Consider the following 19801-nt stretch of genomic DNA (forward strand, 5'->3'; position numbering starts at 1 on the left):
ATGTTACTTCTTACAATTACCACTGTAAATCTTATACTGTACTACATACCCTTTCCTCCACTAAGAGGTTTCAAGTAGAGTGCCAGCTCCTCCACACACTTCTTTGCAATCTCATAATGTTTATTTTCAGCCAAGTTACTCAGGTTCACAGTCTGCTGGTCTGGGACCTAGATACAGTCAAAACATTTACAAATTGGCAAACCTCAATAAAACAGTACCTTTCAAGGCTGCAAGATGCAACAACAGTAATTTTTTAGCAATTCACGCCAAACGGTATATTGGAAATTATCCTACACACCAATAATAAGAACACATCAAAGGTCAACATGAAGAACAATGAACCAGGTGTGAATGCAGACTAAGTAACATTTAGATGGCAGAATGATGCACATGCATATTATTGAAAGATTATAATGAGTTGAGCACATGTGTAATAGGGTTGAAGATGGATACCCTCAGAAAGTGAATGAATGGGTGTCAGCTGGGAAAAGAATACAATTAGACACTATTTGAAGAGTGGAAATAGGGCAACAGTGCAGACTAGCAGAACAGAGAGTGAAAGGTGAGTTCTTGCATCTACGGCTCATCTGATTATTGTGATTGAATTGATGGGTGATTCAAAAATCAATACAACATAACACTAGTGCTGATATGGAAGGAAAAAATCTGGGTACCAAATTTACAAATCTCTGACACATTAGATAAAATAATTTCATATTTAAATCTAAATGCTAATTTATACTACTTGCTCAGGATTTTTTAAAAAAATAGGTTTTGCTGAACAAGAGAAATAAAGCAAACTTCTGACCAAGATATTTTGTGGAGAATTATCTGCTAACTAAAAGTGAAAAAATATCTGGAGGCAAAACTCAACATATTCCCAAAAATGTTGAGAAGTTGGGATGTTAGATGCCCAACTTATGAATAGGTTGTGAAGAAGAAAGTAATAATGGATCACAAGAGGAGCTACAGATACAGTAGTGTATAATTTCATTTAGCTGCCCATTGATCAATCTTTGATAGAAATATTGTTTTTCATATGCGGTTATACAGCACAGCAGCATCTGGAGCAGAATGACTAATCTACATAAACATAACTAAAAATAAAAAGAAGTCTTGAACAAACTGGTTATTTCATACTGATGTCATCATTTCACATTGTTATTGTAACAGAATTCCCAGGAAATCCTATTAAACAAGTACTTTCAACACTGGTATGAGTTTACAAAGTAGTTCCATTAGTTTGACCTTTTCATATGTCCAGGATAATTCCAGATCAGTTACAGCATAACAAACATTAATACCCGTACACGATGCATCCTGAATAGGAACATTATTCCTGTTTACCAAAGTCTTTGAAGTGAATTAGTAATTAGATCACCACAAGGATTTAACACTCCTACATTTGTTGAAGGTTGATTGAATCAGATCAGTAATTCAAATATAGACAGCACATGTTTGTACATTAAAAACATTCCCATTCTGGAATTTAAGCATCACAGTCTACAACTACAGATGGCTGCTCCAAAGATGCAATGATAGCATAATGAAATCTCAGCATTTGTTACAGTTTAAGTAAAATTTACCTGTGCACCGACTAACTGCAGAAGTGCAAAATTCACAGGAAGAACATCGATGTCTGTGTTGATGGCGGTCTGGTCAAAGGGACACGCCTTGCGGTGTAGTTTGTTTAGGCAGGTTTTGCAGACAGTATGCCCACAGCCCAAACTAATGGGTTTGTGCACGTTCTCGTCAAACTCATTGTAGCAGATGGGACAGGAGAGGAATTCTGTCCACTGCGACGCTTGCACAGGCATTCTGAAAGTTGGTCTTGGTTCTGTTTCAGTGCTAATGGTTGACTAGCATAACGCTATTGTGCTGTCAGAGATTCAGACAGCTGCAAGGAAAAAAAATAAGCATTTATTTAATTTTTACAAAACTGTACTTCACAGCTAAAATATTGAGAATAACTTTCCACTCTTCTTTTCTTCCTCCCCCTCCTCCCCAATGCACCACACACAACACAGGGTTAACATTTCAGAGTTTACTTTCGGGGGGTGGGGGGGAAATCTACCGGAATGCACATATCTCATGTACAATGTGATCTTGGTGGCAATACTGGGTCATCACTCCATTTTTAAGAGAACGCAAAGATTCATTACGGAGTGTTTGTATTATTGTAATACCTATTTAGGATTGCTAATGTTTGGCCCACTTTTATTTCCCATTTGTAAGTCAATGACCAAGTGGATGTTATCAAAAGTTGAGACTGAGGGGTTGCCCATCCATCTGCACTCTGTAAGGGTTGCAAACAATGTGGAGCTACAAACATTCAGCTTCTTGGTTGAAAATCATATTTGATCTACAGTGGGGTAAACAAATGATGAGATGGATGGAATCTTCAAGAAAATAGAGCCCGACATGTCACCACAGCAGAGAATAGAAGTGTCACATTTTGCTGTACTTAGTACATTTCAAAGACATGCAAACCTACTCCATATCAAAGCCAATTCTCCCAAATATCAAAGAGATGGGGCCAGGCAGCCACTTCCCTATATCATGATGCAGCACCATAGGAATTTCAGGCACTGAGGCCACACTCCTATTTATGCCGGGAACACAATAGCTGTTTCCTTTCCATTCTGCAATGAAAAAATTGTGCTGTAAACTTCAAGAGCAAAGCTTCGCACACAATCGGCCAAAGCTTTGTCCCTTGCATCTAGAAAATTAAATGTAGCATGAACAACTTGCTGAACTATGGGGAATTGCTTGCTTCTTGTTTCCGCAATGCAATTCTCCAAGTCTTGTGCTCTCAGCAACTATCAGAGTCAATTTCATCAGACATCGGTCCTGTTGCAGGTGTCTTTGGCTGCACCCAATTATACTATCCAAGATGTAAAAACTTCAGTTGCACAAAGATACGGATCAATTGTTCAAGACAGTTACTATTTCATATTGGGAACATGCTTAGAAGGTTCTATACTGTATCAAATAAATTTTGCAAAAGATTGCCAAGGCTAAATCTTAAGGTCCCCCAACAAAAACATACATAGCTGCCCTACATTAAACAACCAACCATTCATAGTTATTAGCTAAATATCAGCCAAGGAAAAGAAAAATAAGATTGGATATTGAAAAGCGAGTCAATGCTCATGTTGTTACATAAGAACATAAGAAATAGGAGCAGGAGAAGGCCATACCGCCCCTCGAGCCTGATCCACTATTTAATACGATCGTGGCCAATCCGATCATGGACTCAGCCCCACTTCCCTGTCCGCTCTCCATAACCCCTTATCCCCTTATCATTTAAGAAAATGTCTATTTCTGTCTTAAATTTATTCAATGTCCCAGCTTCCACAGCTCTCTGAGGCAGCAAATTCCAGAGATCCACAACCCTCAGAAGAAATTTCTCCTCATCTCAGTTTTAAATGGCCGGCCCCTTATTCTAAGATTATGCCCTCTAGTTCTAGTCTCCCCTATCAGTGGAAACATCCTCTCTGCATCTACCTTGTCAAGCCCCCTCATAATCTTATACGTTTCGATAAGATCACCTCTCATTCTTCTGAATTCCAATGAGTAGAGGCCCAACCTACTCAACCTTTCCTCATAAGTCAACCCCCTCATCTCTGGAATCAACCTTGTGAACCTTCTCTGAACTGCCTCCAAAGCAAGTATATCCTTTCATAAATATGGAAACCAAAACGGCATGCAGTATTCCAGGTGTGGCTTCACTAATACCCTGTACAACAGTAGCAAGACTTCCCTGCTTTGATACTCCATCCCCTTTACAATAAAGGCCAAGATTCCATTGGCTTCCTGATCACTTGCTGTACCTGCATACTATCCTTTTGTGTTTCATGCACAAGTACTCCTAAGTCCTGCTGTACTGCAGCACTTGGCAATCTTTCTCCATTTAAATAATAATTGCTGTTTGATTTTTTTTTCTGCCACACTTTCCAACGTTATACTCCATCTGCCAAATTTTTGCCCACTCACTTAGCCTGTCTATGTCTTATTGCAGATTTTGTGTGTCCTCCTCACACATTGCTTTTCCTCCCATCGTTATATCATCGGCAAACTTGGCTACATTACACTCAGTCCCTTCCTCCAAGTCGTTAATATAGATTGTAAATAGTTGGGGTCCCAGCACTTATCCCTGTGGCACCCCACTGGTTACTGATTGCCAACCCGAGAATGAACCATTTATCCCTATTCTCGGTTTTCTGTTCGGTAGCCAATCCTCTACCCATGTTAATATATTACCCCCCAACCCCGTGATCTTTTATCTTGTGCAGTAACCTTTTATGTGGCACTTTGTCAAATGTCTTCTGGAAGTCCAAATACACTACATCCACTGGTTCCCCTTTATCCATCCTGTTCGTTACATCCTCAAAGAAATCTAGCAAATTTGTCAAACATGACTTCCCCTTCATATATCCATGCTGACGCCGCCTGACCGAATTTTGCTTTTCCAAATGTCCTGTTACTGCTTCTTTAATAATGGACTCCAGCATGTTGTGTGAAGAACTGACAGCATTCGCCAGAATTCTGCTTTTGAAACTGACCGTAACTTCGGGATTTGGCGCATGTGCAGGTGGAGATCCCAAAGTTACAGCCAATCATTGACAGCTCCGAAACAGGCTGCGCTGTGACCGCACCCCCTCACCCCCCCACTAGAGCCGGCAATGTGTGTAACCACCCAAATCAGGGAAACTGATGAACACTTCGACTCTTCCGCAGTAAGTACGCTGTTAAATTCCCCACTAAAAGTTAGACCCAAAGGGATTAGGTATAACTGGAGTTTTAAATAGCGTTTTGACTGCTAAACAAATGTTAAGGACCTGGAAAACCACATTTCATTTTGTTCAGTGTGAAATTTGTCCACTTTTATAAAAATTTAAAATTTTGAAGAAGCTTTTCAAAAACATTTGAAAAATGTTTTTTTTAAAGTTTGTCCATCTTTATTTCAGGTTTGCCTTTTCCTCATGCGAGAGCCCCAATTTTTTGTTTTGCGCGCTCTAACATTTTTTTAAAGTTAGAATTTTAAGAGCTTACTCACTTCTTTGTTCGCTGTGAGAGAATTCTGTCACAGCAGTTCGAACAAGGGGATCCCCACTGCAGTCTGTTGAATTGAATGTCGTAAAACCCGATGTCTTCAACGCAGGGACTGCGAGGTCCTTGTGCAGCGCTTAATTTAGGGCCCGCACCAAATGCCTTTGCTTCGCTGCTGACCGCAAATTCTGGGTCGGGATCTTTTTCATGAAGCGCAGATTATGTCCACAAGTGTTCCTGAATACCATATGCTAATCAACCTGTGTGTGTTTAGTCAAACAAAGGCGAAACACAAGACCCTTTCCTCAGCAAAATTATATTCAGTTACATACTCTCAATTCAAACTAGTACAAGTGAAATAAATGCAGCGCTTCGTATGAGTCACGCTAACTACTTAATAGTACCCTTCAAGAGCGCCAAATATATTTCCTTTATTAAACACATACCTTTATGTTGAGCAAGATTAGATAGTTTGCTAAACCATTAACACATTAAATGCTTGCCAATTCAACTCTGAATAGAGTTGAAGGCGAGTGTAATCATGGCTGTTGGTGTGCAACTTATTTCAATGGATTGATAAAGCAATCAGTTCTTATGTAAGGTTTCTCCCAGAGTCTGATGTATAAATCAGTTTAGGATATTGATTATAGTAAAGAATAGCAATAAGAATAAAAATAAATAATAGATGTATTTATATGGCGCCTTTCACAATCTTGGGATATCTGCTGTAGTAATGTTGGCAAGCACACCAAAAGAACTTTTGAATAGCGGCATGCGATCTTTTACGTTGCTTAAGAGGTTAGACAGGGCCTCAGTTCAACAGCTCATCTGAATGATGGCACCTGTGACAGTGCATCTCTCCCTCAGTACTGCACTGAAGTGTTAGCCTAGACTATGTGTTCAAGTGTCTGGAGTGGGGCTTGGCTTCTGACTCAGAGGTAATAGTGCTACCACTTAGCCAAGGCTGACGGCTAATAATCTGTGTATCTGTATTTTGTAAATCTTTACACACGTGATGAGTGCTTAAACATAAGAGTGTATAAATCTGTCAGAATGTTTAAAATGACAGCTGAGCCAACATACTAGTTATTTATTTCTGCATTTCTTCTTAAAATACAAGCTGCAATACTTAACGATCAGAACTCTAAAGCTGCCTTTATACTGCTCTTTTCAGATTCAAGGTGTCCATGAACCAGCTCTCAACATTTATATTGGCAAATCCATTTTCCATAGCCCAGCAACAGACTTGTAACAAAAAAATGGATTTCACAGCATTAACACCTGCAATTTGCTCCAGAAATTTGAATGAAAATAGAAAAGCATAATATATTTTATTTAGTGAGTAGGAGCCATTTATTCTCTCTCGTGTTGTGGGATTTCTCTAGTTAATTCTGCCAATGTAAAAACCAATGGCAGGTTGTTCCTCTTTTGAGGCCACTTTGTTACCTCCTCCGGCCTTGCGTTTGTTTCTCTGGTTCTGGCCTTGTGCATTTCCCCTCCCCTAGTGTATTTTACATCAGGAGTCACTGGGTACCAAATCAAGAGTGACTGGATGCAGTTATCGTGTCCAACTGGTGCCCTGGGTAAGATCATCTTACTCAGCAGAGTCACGGGATTCAGTCAAGGCCTCCTGGTCTATATACCTCAGTACCATACACAGCAGTGCCGTTGCCCATTAAGCCATTAAATGGTTCAGGATCTCAGCATTTCTTTCTTTTCTTCTTTGGATGGTGAATTACCCAACATGGTACACTTCTTTTAGTTAAACAGCAGGGAAACATTCCCACTTTGCTTAATCCTAGATCATATCAGCTCCCTACATAGTTAGACATAGACACCATCCTCCACTCTGCACAAGTCACTGAAACATGTGCACAATAGTGAGTCATGGACTAACAGGTCAGCCTGATCATTTGCACTTCAGAAAAAGATCCCTGTGCAGTCTGGACTTGGTATTAATGAAAACCTCAGAGAGTTTTGAAAAATAAAGGGCCACATAAAGAGGAAAGACAGGAAAAAAATTAACAGAACTTAAACATATCTCTAGCAACTTTGTGTGATGGCTTGCAGACTTTACGCATGTTAGGGGATGAGGAAAACTGCTTTAAAAAAAAAACAGAAGCTGAAATGTTTCTGCAATCCTTTAAAAGTAATCACAAATTTGGAATTTTAGTAGAAGTGTGCACATTTATCTAAAAGTCAACTCAGTTACAATTCAATTTCTCTATTTATATTTGACAATTTCTGTACTCGATGAAGTGCATCGACCCTCTGTTTCAGAAGAGAAACATTTTAAAACACCAAGTAATTTTTCAATTTCCTTCACCAGCCAACCCAGGGCCTTCCTGAGTAAGATTGCTACTTCAATAACAAATCATAGTAAAGGTTGAACCTCCCTTATCCAGAATTCCCTTATCCAGAACTATTCCCGGCCACCGGGTGGCGCATGCGCAGAACTCCAACATGAACAAATTGAAGTCCTTCCTCGCTGCCCGACTCCCGCAATCGCTGGCCTGACCCCACGATCCACCGCACCCCCACCCCCCACATGATCTCTCTGATGCACTCCCAACCCCAAGCCAGCCAGCCCCAATATCCCCTTGCTCAGTACCTGTACCATTCAATTTAATGTGACCACCCCTTGTCCAGAAAAATCATTTATCCAGAACAGGCCAGGTCCCGAGGGTTCCGGATAAGGAAGGTTCAACCTGTAGTTCTATGCTGTGGACTCATGCAAACTAGGAACAGAATTGGGAATGGCAAGCTCTTTTTGCATTGGCTCCATATAACCAGAAGAGATTTGCACCTCTCAATCAAAGTTGATTTTAAGTTAAATCATAGAGATTAAACAATTTCTGTAGACCTTAGGAACATTCTTGTGGACTAAAATACTGAAACAATTCCATATAGAATGAACTCAAAATGCTAATACCACAAGAAACATTTTCACTGGTTACAAAACTGCCATGAAGAACAATCTTCTGATTTTAAAAATAGTAAGCTAAGAACAGTTTGCAGGGTGAAAAAAAACCTATAAATCAGCCAAGCATGTCAAAAAAACAGGACATCCACTTCTTGTATTTTAGCGTTCAATTCGTAATATTAACAGCCATGATGATCTGCCTGTCATATGATGGCCATTATGGGTTTTTGGCTTGTTTTGGAGTCCAAGGATCCAACAGGAAAGTAAAGAAGAAAAAACAGATTTTCAAGCTCATAACTATGAGTTTGGGTGAGGGGGGAGTGGCGGCAGGAGGGAAGGAGATGAAGAAAACAAAAGTTGCATACTTCAGCTAGACAAGAGGAATTGGAGAACAAAATATCTATACTAAAGGTACTCGGAGCTGTCGTCGGAGAAATGCTTGGAGTGAGATACACTGCAAATCCTGACAAGCATATAGATCTGTGCTAATTTTTTTCTAAATTGTTATACATTAAGATCTATCAATTAAAAAAAAACAAAACTAGTAATTTATCATTCCTAATGGGCAACACTTGTACCTTGTGGGCAGTTAGTGATACTAATGGAGGATGCAGAATGGAAGGTAGCGACGAAAACCAGTACAATGATAATGCTCTCCTCCTTAACCAGTGACTGCAACAGGGCTAAAACCATAGCACATATACCTATCACTAGGTTCTACTGCTTGATCAAAAATGTATCCACACTAATGCAAGTTTCATGTTATATTACTGAAGACATTTGGTCTCTTCAAATCATCATCCATGCAGCCAGACAGTAGGTAAATTACATGGCCGTTAAAATCATAGAAGAAAACATCACATCTTAAAACTATGGGACAATGTTGGTGTTAACGGATCACAGCAAAAATCAAGTCAGCACTCTCGCACTGTTGTGCATAGCATCTCATCTCAGAGTACTTTGCTCTTACATCATATTTCAAACTCTTAACTGTGACGTTTTTAAGTCCCTAGTCCCCAAGCTATCCTTCAATCCATTTGCTTAATCCCTCAACTTAACTTTAGTTTTAATAACCCCCTCCTCAATTTCTATTGGTTGTGATATTATCCTACATAATGCATGGAAGTTGCACACAATACAAGAAACATGGAAAATAGATGCAGGAGTAGGCCATTCAGCCCTTCGAGGCTGCACCACCATTCAATATGATCATGGCTGATCATTCACCTCAGTACCCCATTCCTGCTTTCTCTCCATACCCCGATCCCTTTAGTCATAAGGGCCATATGTAACGCCCTCTTGAATATAGCCAATGAACTGGCATCAACAACTTTCTGTGGTAGAGAATTCCACAGGTTAGCAACCCTGAGTGAAGAAGTTTCTCCTCATCTCGGTCCTAAATGGCTTACCCCTTATCCTCAGACTGTGACCCCTGGTTCTGGACTTACCCAACATCGGAAACATTCTTCTTGCATCTAACCAGTCCAGTCCCATCAGAATTTTCTGCACACTGAAGAAAGATTCAGTGTGCAGAAAATTCACTAATGCCAATATTCTGGATTAAGTATTGTAGAAAATTAGAAATCATAGAATTTTACAGCAGGCAGCTATTCAGCCCAATACAGGTGTACCTCAAAGAGCTATCCATTACGTCCATTCACCTGCCGTTTTCCCATACCCTTTTAAATTTTTGTTTTCAAATATTTATCCATTTCCCTTTTAAAAGCCATTAAGGATTCTGCTTGCAACCGTTTCTGATCGGACACGGAATTTCCTAACAACCATTCGTGTAAAAAAAATTCTCAGCATTCCCTTCTACCATGTCCTTAAATTTATGCCCTTCAGTTACTAACTCCTTGACCAGCGAAAATAGCTTTTTCTTATTCACCTTGTATAAATCTTTCACAATTTCAAACATCCCCATCAAATTTCCTGAGGCTTACTGGCAGCATTCCCACCTCCAAGTTAGGTTAAGGATTTGAACTCCACTTCAGACAGCCCAGGTGCACCTCCCTTACCCCCGCCCCCCGACCGCCTCCAAAGTAAAGGGTATATGGGGTTTTGTAGTCTTGGTTGCAACCCTAGAAGAAGGTACTCCAAAAGATAAAAACCATGATGAAGGCAATGGGAACCTACTTCAACTAGCAAGAATCTTTTGTGCAAGACTCTGCTGTCCTTATCCTAACTCACACCAAGTCCCGTTCACCCATCACCCCACTGCTCACTAACCTACACTGGTTCCCGGTCTGGCAATGCCTTGATTTAAAAATTCTTCTTTGTTTTCAAATCCCTCCATGGCCTCGCCCCTCCCTATCCCTGTAGCCTTCTCCAGCTTTATCCTTGGCCTTGACCATTGAGAGTACAGAAGAGACTCATTGAGATGATACCAGACTATATCGCAGCCAAAACTAGGCACAATATACTAACTGTGACCTAACCAAAGATTTGCAGAAGTGTAGCATTGCCTCTGCCATAGTTCATGGTAGCAGTCTCGCCTGAGTCAGTAGGTGGAGAGTTTAAATCCCACTTGAGGTTTGAGTACAATATCTAGGCTGACACCTCAGTGCAATATTGAGGGAGTGCTGAACTGTCAGAGATGCCGTGTTTTGAATGAGACTTTAAATAGAGGACCCGTCTGTCCTCTCAGGTGAACATAAAAGATCCCATGGCACTATTTCAAAGGAGAGCAGGGAAGTTATCCTCGGAGTTCTGGCCAATATTTATCTCTCAAGCAGCATCACTAAAACAGATCTTTTGGTCATTATCACATATGTATTTTCCCCTCCTTATCCTTTTCCCTACCTCACATTTCTCCATATTAAAATCTAGTAATATCTATCTCCCCAATCGGTCTATGTTCTCCTGACATCACTTACAGTCCTCTTCACAATTAACAATACTCTCTATTTTTGAGTCATCTGCAAATTGAGATATAGATCTTCCTATAACCAAGTTCAGAACACAGAGAGAGAGAGAGAGAGAGAGAGAGAGAGAGAGAGAGAGAGAGAGAGAGAGAAAGAGAGAGAGATAAAAAAAAGAGTCCAGTTTACACCTCTCCAGTTTGAAAAATATCCATTAACCATTCTTTTCTGTTTTGTCCTTTAACCAACTTCCTATCTATGGTGTCAAATTCCCATTTTGTGTCTTACTTTCATCAACAAACCTCCTATGAAGCAGATCAAATACATTTTCTAAATCCACATAAACAGCATCCACTGCTTTTCCTTTATCAATCCTTTCCATTACTTCCTCAGATAATTCTCTTATTGGACACACCCTGCCATCTACAAATCGGTGATTGCTGTCCTTAATTAACCCATAACCTTCGATGCAAGTATTGGCCTGGATTTGCAGTGCTCGCCACTGATCTCAAAGAAAACTGCCCACAAAGATCCAGCTATCTCTGCACCATCGATTTCACCTTGCCAGACGTTAATTTAATTCTGGCACCAAGTCTAGAGGATGTCTAGTGTCTAGCAACAGTGATGTCATCAAGCTGGCTAAGCAACCAATCACATCGAAAAATTCTCAGACAGCAAACCAGGAAGCAAAACGCACCAATTATTCTTCATTTTTCAATCATTTTACAGAGAGCGAAGTAAAGACTGGGACATACACATGGGATTAAGGTAGAAGCATAAAAATATCAAACAAACTTTAAAAAAAAATTAAAAACCATTGAACTATCATAATTTTTTTCAGGACCAGAATGGTTGTTCAGCAGTAGTTATGACTGAGTATGTCGTTAAAAACCCAGTTACACCTCATTGAACTAGGCTCAACTTTTTTTTTGGGGGGGGGGGGTTTAAAACAGTGATATTACAGTGTAAAAGGGGATGTTCTTGTCAGTTCGGTGACTTCAATTGATTGCCGGCTGCGGGGAGTTCAACAGCTTCTGGATTTTTGCGTTTAACTGCGCTCGTGAGGACGCCAGAACTTCCTGTCAGTTTCACAGTTGTAATGTCGGCGAGTGCTAATAGTTTTACCATCATTATAACAGCAAATTCCAGGCCAATGATTTTATCCTGTGTTATGGCCTTTAAATGCTGACCCACTAACATGTTAGGCTGACTAATCTCCCTTTCTGAACATTGGCAATCCTCCAGTTCTAAAGCACAACTTCCATATCCAATGATGTTTGTGGAGAGCCTTAATTTCCTCTGACTTAATTCAGCATTCTTGGATACTCATTAGCAGGACCCATTAACTTTTACATTCCGAGTGACACCAATTGCTTAAGAAATATATTTCATAGTTTTTAAGTTATCCTATCTAAATGCTCCACCTCCCCATTTTATACTCCTTCATTCCGATCATCATTCTTCTGTGAAAACCAAGTCAAAGGGTACTAGCAACCTAGAGATCAAGAGTTCAAATCCCACCAAGGCAAATTGTGACATTGAATTCAATAAATCTGGGCTAGTACTAAGCCAAAAACCAGGTCATAAAAAACCCAACTGGTTTACTTATTGTGTTCCTAACACAGATGAGGCTGCACACAGGGAGGTTAAAGTAACAGTGACCTCAGTCTTTAATAAGACACTCCAGAGTAACAGGCCTTAGGGGCTGGCTTATATACAGTGCTCCCAAGGGATGCTGGGATCCCTTGGGACTTCAGGGGATTGAGCTCCCTGGTGGCGGAACATGGGAGCGCATGCTTTACAGATACACAACATCACTCCCCCTCCCGCCAAAGTCAAAGTGAAAACTATTTACAATGCGAGGCGGTCGGGAGCCTTTCTTTCCCTAGTGGACCGCCTCGGTACAAATGTCTGTTCTGGTGTGTTGGCTGTGCCCTCGCTAGGCTGGCGTGTTGTTGGCCCTGCAGGGCTGCTAGGTGAGCCTGGCCTTGCTGGGCTGTTGGGCGTGATGGGTTCGATTTCCTGGTCAGGTGTGGTGTCGTTGACCCTTTGGCTCGAAAAAGGTGGTGTCTGCTGTGAATTGTTCAGGACAGTCTGTGAACCGCAGTCTTGTTTGGTCCAGTTGCTTTCTGCAAATTTGTCCATTGTCTAGTTTGACTACAAACACCCTATTCCCTTCTTTAGCTATCACCATGCCCGCGATCCACTTGGGACCATTTCCATAGTTTAGCACATACACAGGGTCATTCAGATCAATTTCCCGTGACACAGTGGTGCGACCATTGTTTACATTTTGTTGCTGCCGCCTGCTCTCTACCTGATCATGCAGGTTGGGGTGAACCAGCGAGAATCTGGTTTTAAGTGTCCTTTTCATGAGTAGCTCAGTCGGGGGCACCCCTGTGAGCGAGTGGGGTCTCATGCGGTAGCTGAGCAGTACTCGGGACAGGCGGGTTTGGAGTGAGCCTTCTGTGACTCGTTTAAGGCTATGTTTGATGGTTTGTACTGCCTGCTCTGCCTACCCATTGGAGGCTGGTTTAAACGGAGCCGAGGTGACATGTTTGATCCCACTGCGGGTCATGAATTCTTTAAATTCGTCACTGGTGGAACATGGCCCGTTGTCACTGACCAGTATGTCAGGCAGGCCGTGGGTGGCAAACATGGCCCTCAGGCTTTCAATGATGGCAGTGCTTCCCGACATTATTTCACATTCAATCCATTTTGAAAAAGCATCCACCACCACCAGGAACATTTTACCGAGAAACGGGCCTGCATAGTCGATATGGATCCTCGACCATGGTCTGAAGGGCCAGGACCATAAACTTAGTGGTGCCTCTCTGGGCGCGTTGCTCAACTGAGCACACACCCTGCATTGCCGTACATAGGATTCTGAGTCAGAGTCGAGACCGGGCCACCACACGTGGGATCTGGCTATTGCTTTCATCATTATTATATCCGGGTAGGTGCTGTGGAGATCCGAGATGAACGTCTCCCTGCCCTTTTTTGGTAGCACTACGCGGTTACCCCACAACAGGCAATCTGCCTGAATGGACAGCTCGTTCTTTCACCACTGGCTTGATTGGCTCTTGCATTTCAACGGGGATGCTGGCCCAGCTCCCATGCAGTACAGTTTTTTTTACGAGGGACAGCAGAGGATCTTGGCTGGTCCAAGTCCTAATCTGGCGGGCCGTGACAGGTGATTTTATCATTTTCAAACACTTCCATGACCATCAACAAGTCTGCAGGCTGCGCCACCATCAACAAGTTTGCAGGCTGCGCCATTTCCACCCCCGTGGTGGGCAATGGTAGCTGACTGAGAGCATCCACATAGTTCTCGGTGCCTGGCCTGTGGCGGATGGTATAGTTATACACTGATAGCGTGAGTGCCCACCTTTGTATGTGGGCTGAGGCATTAGTATTTATCCCCTTGTTTTCAGCGAACAGGGATGTGAGGGGCTTGTGATCGGTTTCCAGCTCAAATTTGAGGCCAAACAGGTACTGATGCATTTTCTTTACCCCGAACACACACGCTAGTGCCTCTTTCTCAATCATGCTGTAGGCCCTCTCGGCCTTAGACAAGCTCCCGGAAGCATAGGTGACAGGTTGCAACTTCAGCTTGTTGTAATACACACCCGACTCCCTACGACGACGCATCACATGCTAGCACAATTCTTTTACACGGGTTATACAATACAAGCAGCTTGTTGGAGCATAAAATGTTTCTGGCTTTCTCAAAAGCAGTTACTTGGTTTTTTCCCCCCATATCCAGTTCTCACCTTTGTGCAATAACACATGTAGGGCCTCTAAAAGGGTGCTTAACCCCGGTAGGAAGTTACCAAAATAGTTGAGGAGTCCCAGGAACGACCACAGCTCCGTGACGTTCTGTGGCCTGGGCGCGTTCCCGATAGCTTCTGTCTTGGCGTCTGTGGGCCGAATGCCATCTGCCGCGATCTTTCTCCCCAAAAACTCCACTTTGAAGACGCATTTCGACCTCTTCAGCCGCAGCCCTACGTGATCCGGTCGCTGGAGGACCTCCTCCAGGTTTTATAGGTGCTCGGCGGTGTCCCGACCCGTGACCAATATGTCGTCACGTTTGTGGTACCGACTTGAGTAGGCTCTCCATGTTTCTCTGGAAGATCGCTGCAGCCGACCGAAAACGGGCATCTGTTGTCGATGAACAGTCCCTTGTGCGTGTCGATGCAGGTGAGGCCCTTCGAAGACTCCTCCAGCTCCTGCGTCATGTAGGCTCAAGTCAGGTCAAGCTTGGTGAACGTCTTGCCTCCTGCCAGCGTCGCAAATAGGTCGTCTGCCTTAGGTAGCGGGTATTGGTCCTTTAGCGAGAAACGATTAATAGTTACTTTATAATCGCCGCAAATCCTACCCGTGCCATCACTTTTGAGTACTGGAACAATCGGGCTGACCCACTCGCTGAATTCCACTGGGGAGATGAGGCCCTCGCATTGCAGCCTGTCCAGCTCGATTTCTACTCTCTCCCTCATCATATGAGGTACTGTTCGCGCCTTGTGGTGAATGGGTCGTGCCTCTGGGACCAAGTGGATCCACACCTTCGGCCCGGAAAAATTTCCAATGCCTGGCTCAAAAAGGGAAGGAAATTTGTTAAGAACCTGGGTACATGAAGCCTCATCGACATGTGATAGCGCTCGGATATCATCCTAGTTCCAGCGGATTTTGCCCAGCCAGCAACTTCCAAGCAGAGTGGGGCCATCGCCCGGGACAATCCAGAGTGGCAGTTCATGCACCGTGCCCTCGTAGGTGACCTTGACCATGGCGCTGCCCAGGACAGTGATAAGCTCTTTGGTGTACGTTCTCAGTTTCGTGGGGGTGGGGCTCAGGGCTGGTCTGAATGCCTTGTTGCACCACAGTCTCTCAAACATCTTTTTACTCATGATGAATTGGCTAGCACCAGTGTCCAGTTCCATGGCTACGGGTAAGCCATTCAATTTTACGTTTCGCATTATAGGTGGACATTTCGTCGAAAATGTGTGCACCCAGTGTACTTCAGCATCTGCCTCCTCCGAGGCTTGAAATTGCTTTGATCCACCATGGACCTATCTTCCTCTGCCACGTGGTGGTTAGCAGGTTTTGCAGAGCTTGCAGCTCGTTTGCAAGCTCGTTGGAGATGCCCCATTGTTCCACAGCTCTTGCAAACATACCCTTTGAAGCAGCATGAATAGGTTGAATGGAAGCCTCCACAACGCCAACAAGGTATGAATTGCCTTGCATTCATCCTTTGTTGGGGACTCAGTCATCTGGGTTACCTGAGGCCTGCTGGCAGTTGCAGACTCGTGGGTTCTGCCCTGTACATTTCTGCTCTCAAACACAGTTCCAGTTAATTTATGAACATTGCTAGCACTTGTGTGCTGAGAGATTTGTTTGGTGTTATCACTGGTGGACATAAACGCCTATGCTATATCACAATGGCTTTACTGAGGGTCGGTGTCTCTACAGTCAAAAGTTTTCGTAGGATGGTCTCGTGGCCAATGCCTAGTACAAAAAAGTCTGAGCATTTGCTCCAGGTAGCCATCAAACTCGCATTGTCCTGCAAGTCGCCTTAGCTCGGTGACGTAGCTCGCCACTTCCTGACCTTCAGATTGCTGGCACGTGTAGAACCGATATCTCACCATCAGCACGCGCTCCCTCGGGTTAAGATGCTCCCGAACCAGTGTACACAGCTCCTCATACGACTTATCTGTGGGTTTCACCGGAGCCAGAAGATTCTTCATGAGGCTGTAGGTCGGTGCCCCGCAGACTGTGAGGAGAACCGCTCTCCTTTTTGCAGCGCTTCCTTCTCCGTCCAGCTCGTTGGCTACAAAGTACTGGTCCAGCCGTTTGACATCGGCTTCCCAGTCCTCACCCTCCGTGAATTTCTCCAGGATGCCCACAGTTTGCTGCATCTTTGCGTTGGATTTGTATTCTCGTCGCCAGTTATTGTGTTCCTAACACAGATGAGGCTGCACACAGGGAGGTTAAAGTAACAGTGACCTCAGTCTTTAATAAGACACTCCAGAGTGAGGAACAGGCCTTCGGGGCCGGCTTATATATAGTGCTCCCAAGGGATGTGACTTCAGAGGATGAGCTCCCTGGTGGCGGAACATGGAAGTGCATGCTTTACAGATGCACATTACTAATGTCCTTCGGGTAAGAGAATCTGTCACTCTTAACCAACTAGTCTGATCTACAAGTGACTCCAGTCTCACAATATGTGGTTGACTTTTAATGCCCCAATGCGCCTGGGGATGGGCAATAAATACTGTCTTGCTAATGTCAACCACTCCCTGGGCCCAAGTTTCGAGCCGCGCAGTCCCGGCCTGGACGCCCGTTTTTCCCGCCACAAAGTGCGCCTAAAAAAAACCTCCGTATTCTCCACCTCCCTGTAGGGGGCGGAGCCAGGTCCCTGCGCTGAAAACAGTGCCGGGACCTCTGCACATGCGCGCTACAGTGGGCGCGCAAGTGCAGTAGCTCCAGGCGCCCGAAACTGTGTGGGAGGGGCCCGAAGCACGCAGCCCCTAGCCCTGGCCGAATGGCCTCTCTGGGGCTGCGTGAATAAGGCTCCTCCCACGGCCAGCTCCTGCTTCCTCCCGACCCGACTCGACTCCCACTTCCCGACCCCGGACCCGACTCCCGCCCCCCACCCGACCCGACCTGACCTCCCTCTCCCCGACCTGACCTCCCTCTCCCCGACCTGACCTCCCTCTCTCTCTCTCTCTCTCTCCCTCCCTCCCTCCCTCCCCCCCGACACGAACCGAACCGACCTCCCTCCCACCACCCCCCCGACCCGACGCCACCTACCTGTAAATCTGGTGCTGGGGACGGGCCCTGCCCGAGGTCTCGGGCCCGGCCCGTACAGCCTCTCTCCCCCTTCTCCTTCCCCCCCTCCCCCCAATCTCCTTCCCCCCCTCCCCCCAATCTCCTTCCCCCCCTCCCCCCAATCTCCTTCCCCCCCCCCCAATATCTCCTTTCCCCTTCTCCCCCCCATCCTTTCCCCTTCTCCCCCCCATCCTTTCCCCTTCTCCCCCCCATCCCTCCCCCTTCTCCCCCATCCCTCCCCTCCCTCTGCTCCCCCACCCCCCTCTGCTCCCCCCTTCCCCCTCCCCTCGCTGTCAGAAACACAGACACTGACAGAGAATGAGAGACACACACAGACAGACAGAGGGATAGAGACACTGACAGAGACACACTGGGGGCAGGGCATCCCAGCACGCTGTTGGAGGGCTCCCGGTGCTGCAGTTGGTAAGTAGAAATGTTTTATTTATCGATTTAAAAAAAAATTATTTCTTATTAATTTTTTTTGATTGATTTATTGGTTGATTTATTGATGTATTTATCATTTATTATTGATGATGGTTCTTTATTTGTAAAACTGAAGTGTTTAATGTTTGTAAACTTCCCTTTAAACCCCCCCCCTATTCCCTACACCTGATTTGTAGCCTACGCCTGATTTTCTAAAGTGTAGACAAGGTTTTTTCGAGCGTACAAAAATCTTCACTTACTCCATTCTAAGTTAGTTTGGAGTAAGTTATCACTGACGAAACTTTGAAAACAGGCGTAAGTGGCCGGACACGCTCCCTTTTGAAAAAAAAATTCTGTTCCAAAGTGAAACTGTTCTAACTGACTAGAACTGGAGCAAACTAAATGACGAGAATTCCGATTTCTAAGATATTCCGTTCTACACCAGTTGCTCCTAAAAATCAGGAGCAAATTATGTGGAAACTTGGGGCCCCTATCACTGCCTTTCCTTCATCCTCAAAATTTTCTTTTCAGTTCCAAATCAGCCCTATCCTTTCAATTGTATTTTTACATAACATACCTTATAAAATCCTTTATTATTTCACTAGCAGTCTTTCCTTGTACCCTCTCTTAGCCATTTAAAATTTATGCTTACTTGCTATATTCTATTCTTTGAGGAATTTTCTTGTGCCATTCAGTCTAGATTTATCATATGCTTCCAAATCTCATTTTAAATTTCACTTTCTCTACGCATCCAAGGGATTTCAGCATTTGTGGCACCCTATTTACTTCTCGTGGGAATAGGCCCAGTTTATATTCCAAGCATCTGACATTTGAATGTTTCCCATTATTTTACCTGAATATTTCTGTGGTCACATTCCTTTTTTAATCTTGTTGAAATTGTTTACTTCCAATCAAGTATCTTGATCTTTGACTGTTCCATCTCAAGATTTTAATAACGTTGTGGCTGTCGTTTCGCCACCCTTATATTACCTACTTCCCAGCTACATTTCCTTAAACGAGATCCAGCACTGCGTCCTCCTTTTTTGGATTAGAAACATACTAATTCAGAAAGCATTTCTTGCTAACCTGTACCATAAGACTTATTCAGCACAATAGCCAACTCAACCAGTGCAGGAGATGCAACATCTGCCCTTCTCTACCTCCTCCCTTCCCACCATCCAGGGCCCCAAACACTCCTTCCAGGCAAAATAGAGATCTACTTATATTTCTTTCAATTTAGTATACAGTATTCGCTGCTCACGACACGATCTCCTCTACATTGGGGAGAGCAAACTCAGATTGGGTGACCACTTTGCGGAACATCCCTGTTCAGTCTGCAAGCATGACCCCGACCATCAGCTCGCCTGTTATTTTAATTATCCACCCCATTCCGACCTCCGCTTCCTAAACCTGTTATATCTCTATAACTTTTTCCAGTTCTGACGAAAGATCATTGACCTGAAACGTTAACTCTGTTTCTCTCTCCACAGATGCTGGCTGACCTGAGCATTTCCAGTATTTTCTGTTTTTATTTCAGATTTCTAGCATCCACAGTATCGTTCTTTTGTTTCAATCAGATATTCTTTTTGATGTGCAGGTGACAGCTGTGCATTCACGAAGGACCTGATTTAACATTGCTAACAAAAATCACTACTGTGAGCTCATTACTCTTTTGCACTAAACGTAAAAGTCAAACAACAGCTAAACAAAATGGTAC

General features: G+C 43.7%; 1 protein-coding gene across 1 annotated transcript in view; it reads right to left on the bottom strand.

The window, feature by feature from the left end:
* rc3h2 (ring finger and CCCH-type domains 2) overlaps positions 1-19801 on the bottom strand; it is a 149842-nt gene that overhangs the window by 74950 nt on the left and 55091 nt on the right. The window contains exons 3-4 of the mRNA XM_070863243.1: positions 1587-1897; positions 50-167 (exon numbers count right to left, since the gene is read on the bottom strand). Coding sequence (XP_070719344.1) covers positions 50-167; positions 1587-1817 — 349 coding nt within the window. The 5' untranslated portion in view covers positions 1818-1897. The remainder of the gene's footprint in view (positions 1-49; positions 168-1586; positions 1898-19801) is intronic.

Source organism: Pristiophorus japonicus, chromosome 20, assembly GCF_044704955.1.
Source record: "Pristiophorus japonicus isolate sPriJap1 chromosome 20, sPriJap1.hap1, whole genome shotgun sequence".
NCBI lineage: Eukaryota > Metazoa > Chordata > Chondrichthyes > Pristiophoridae > Pristiophorus > Pristiophorus japonicus.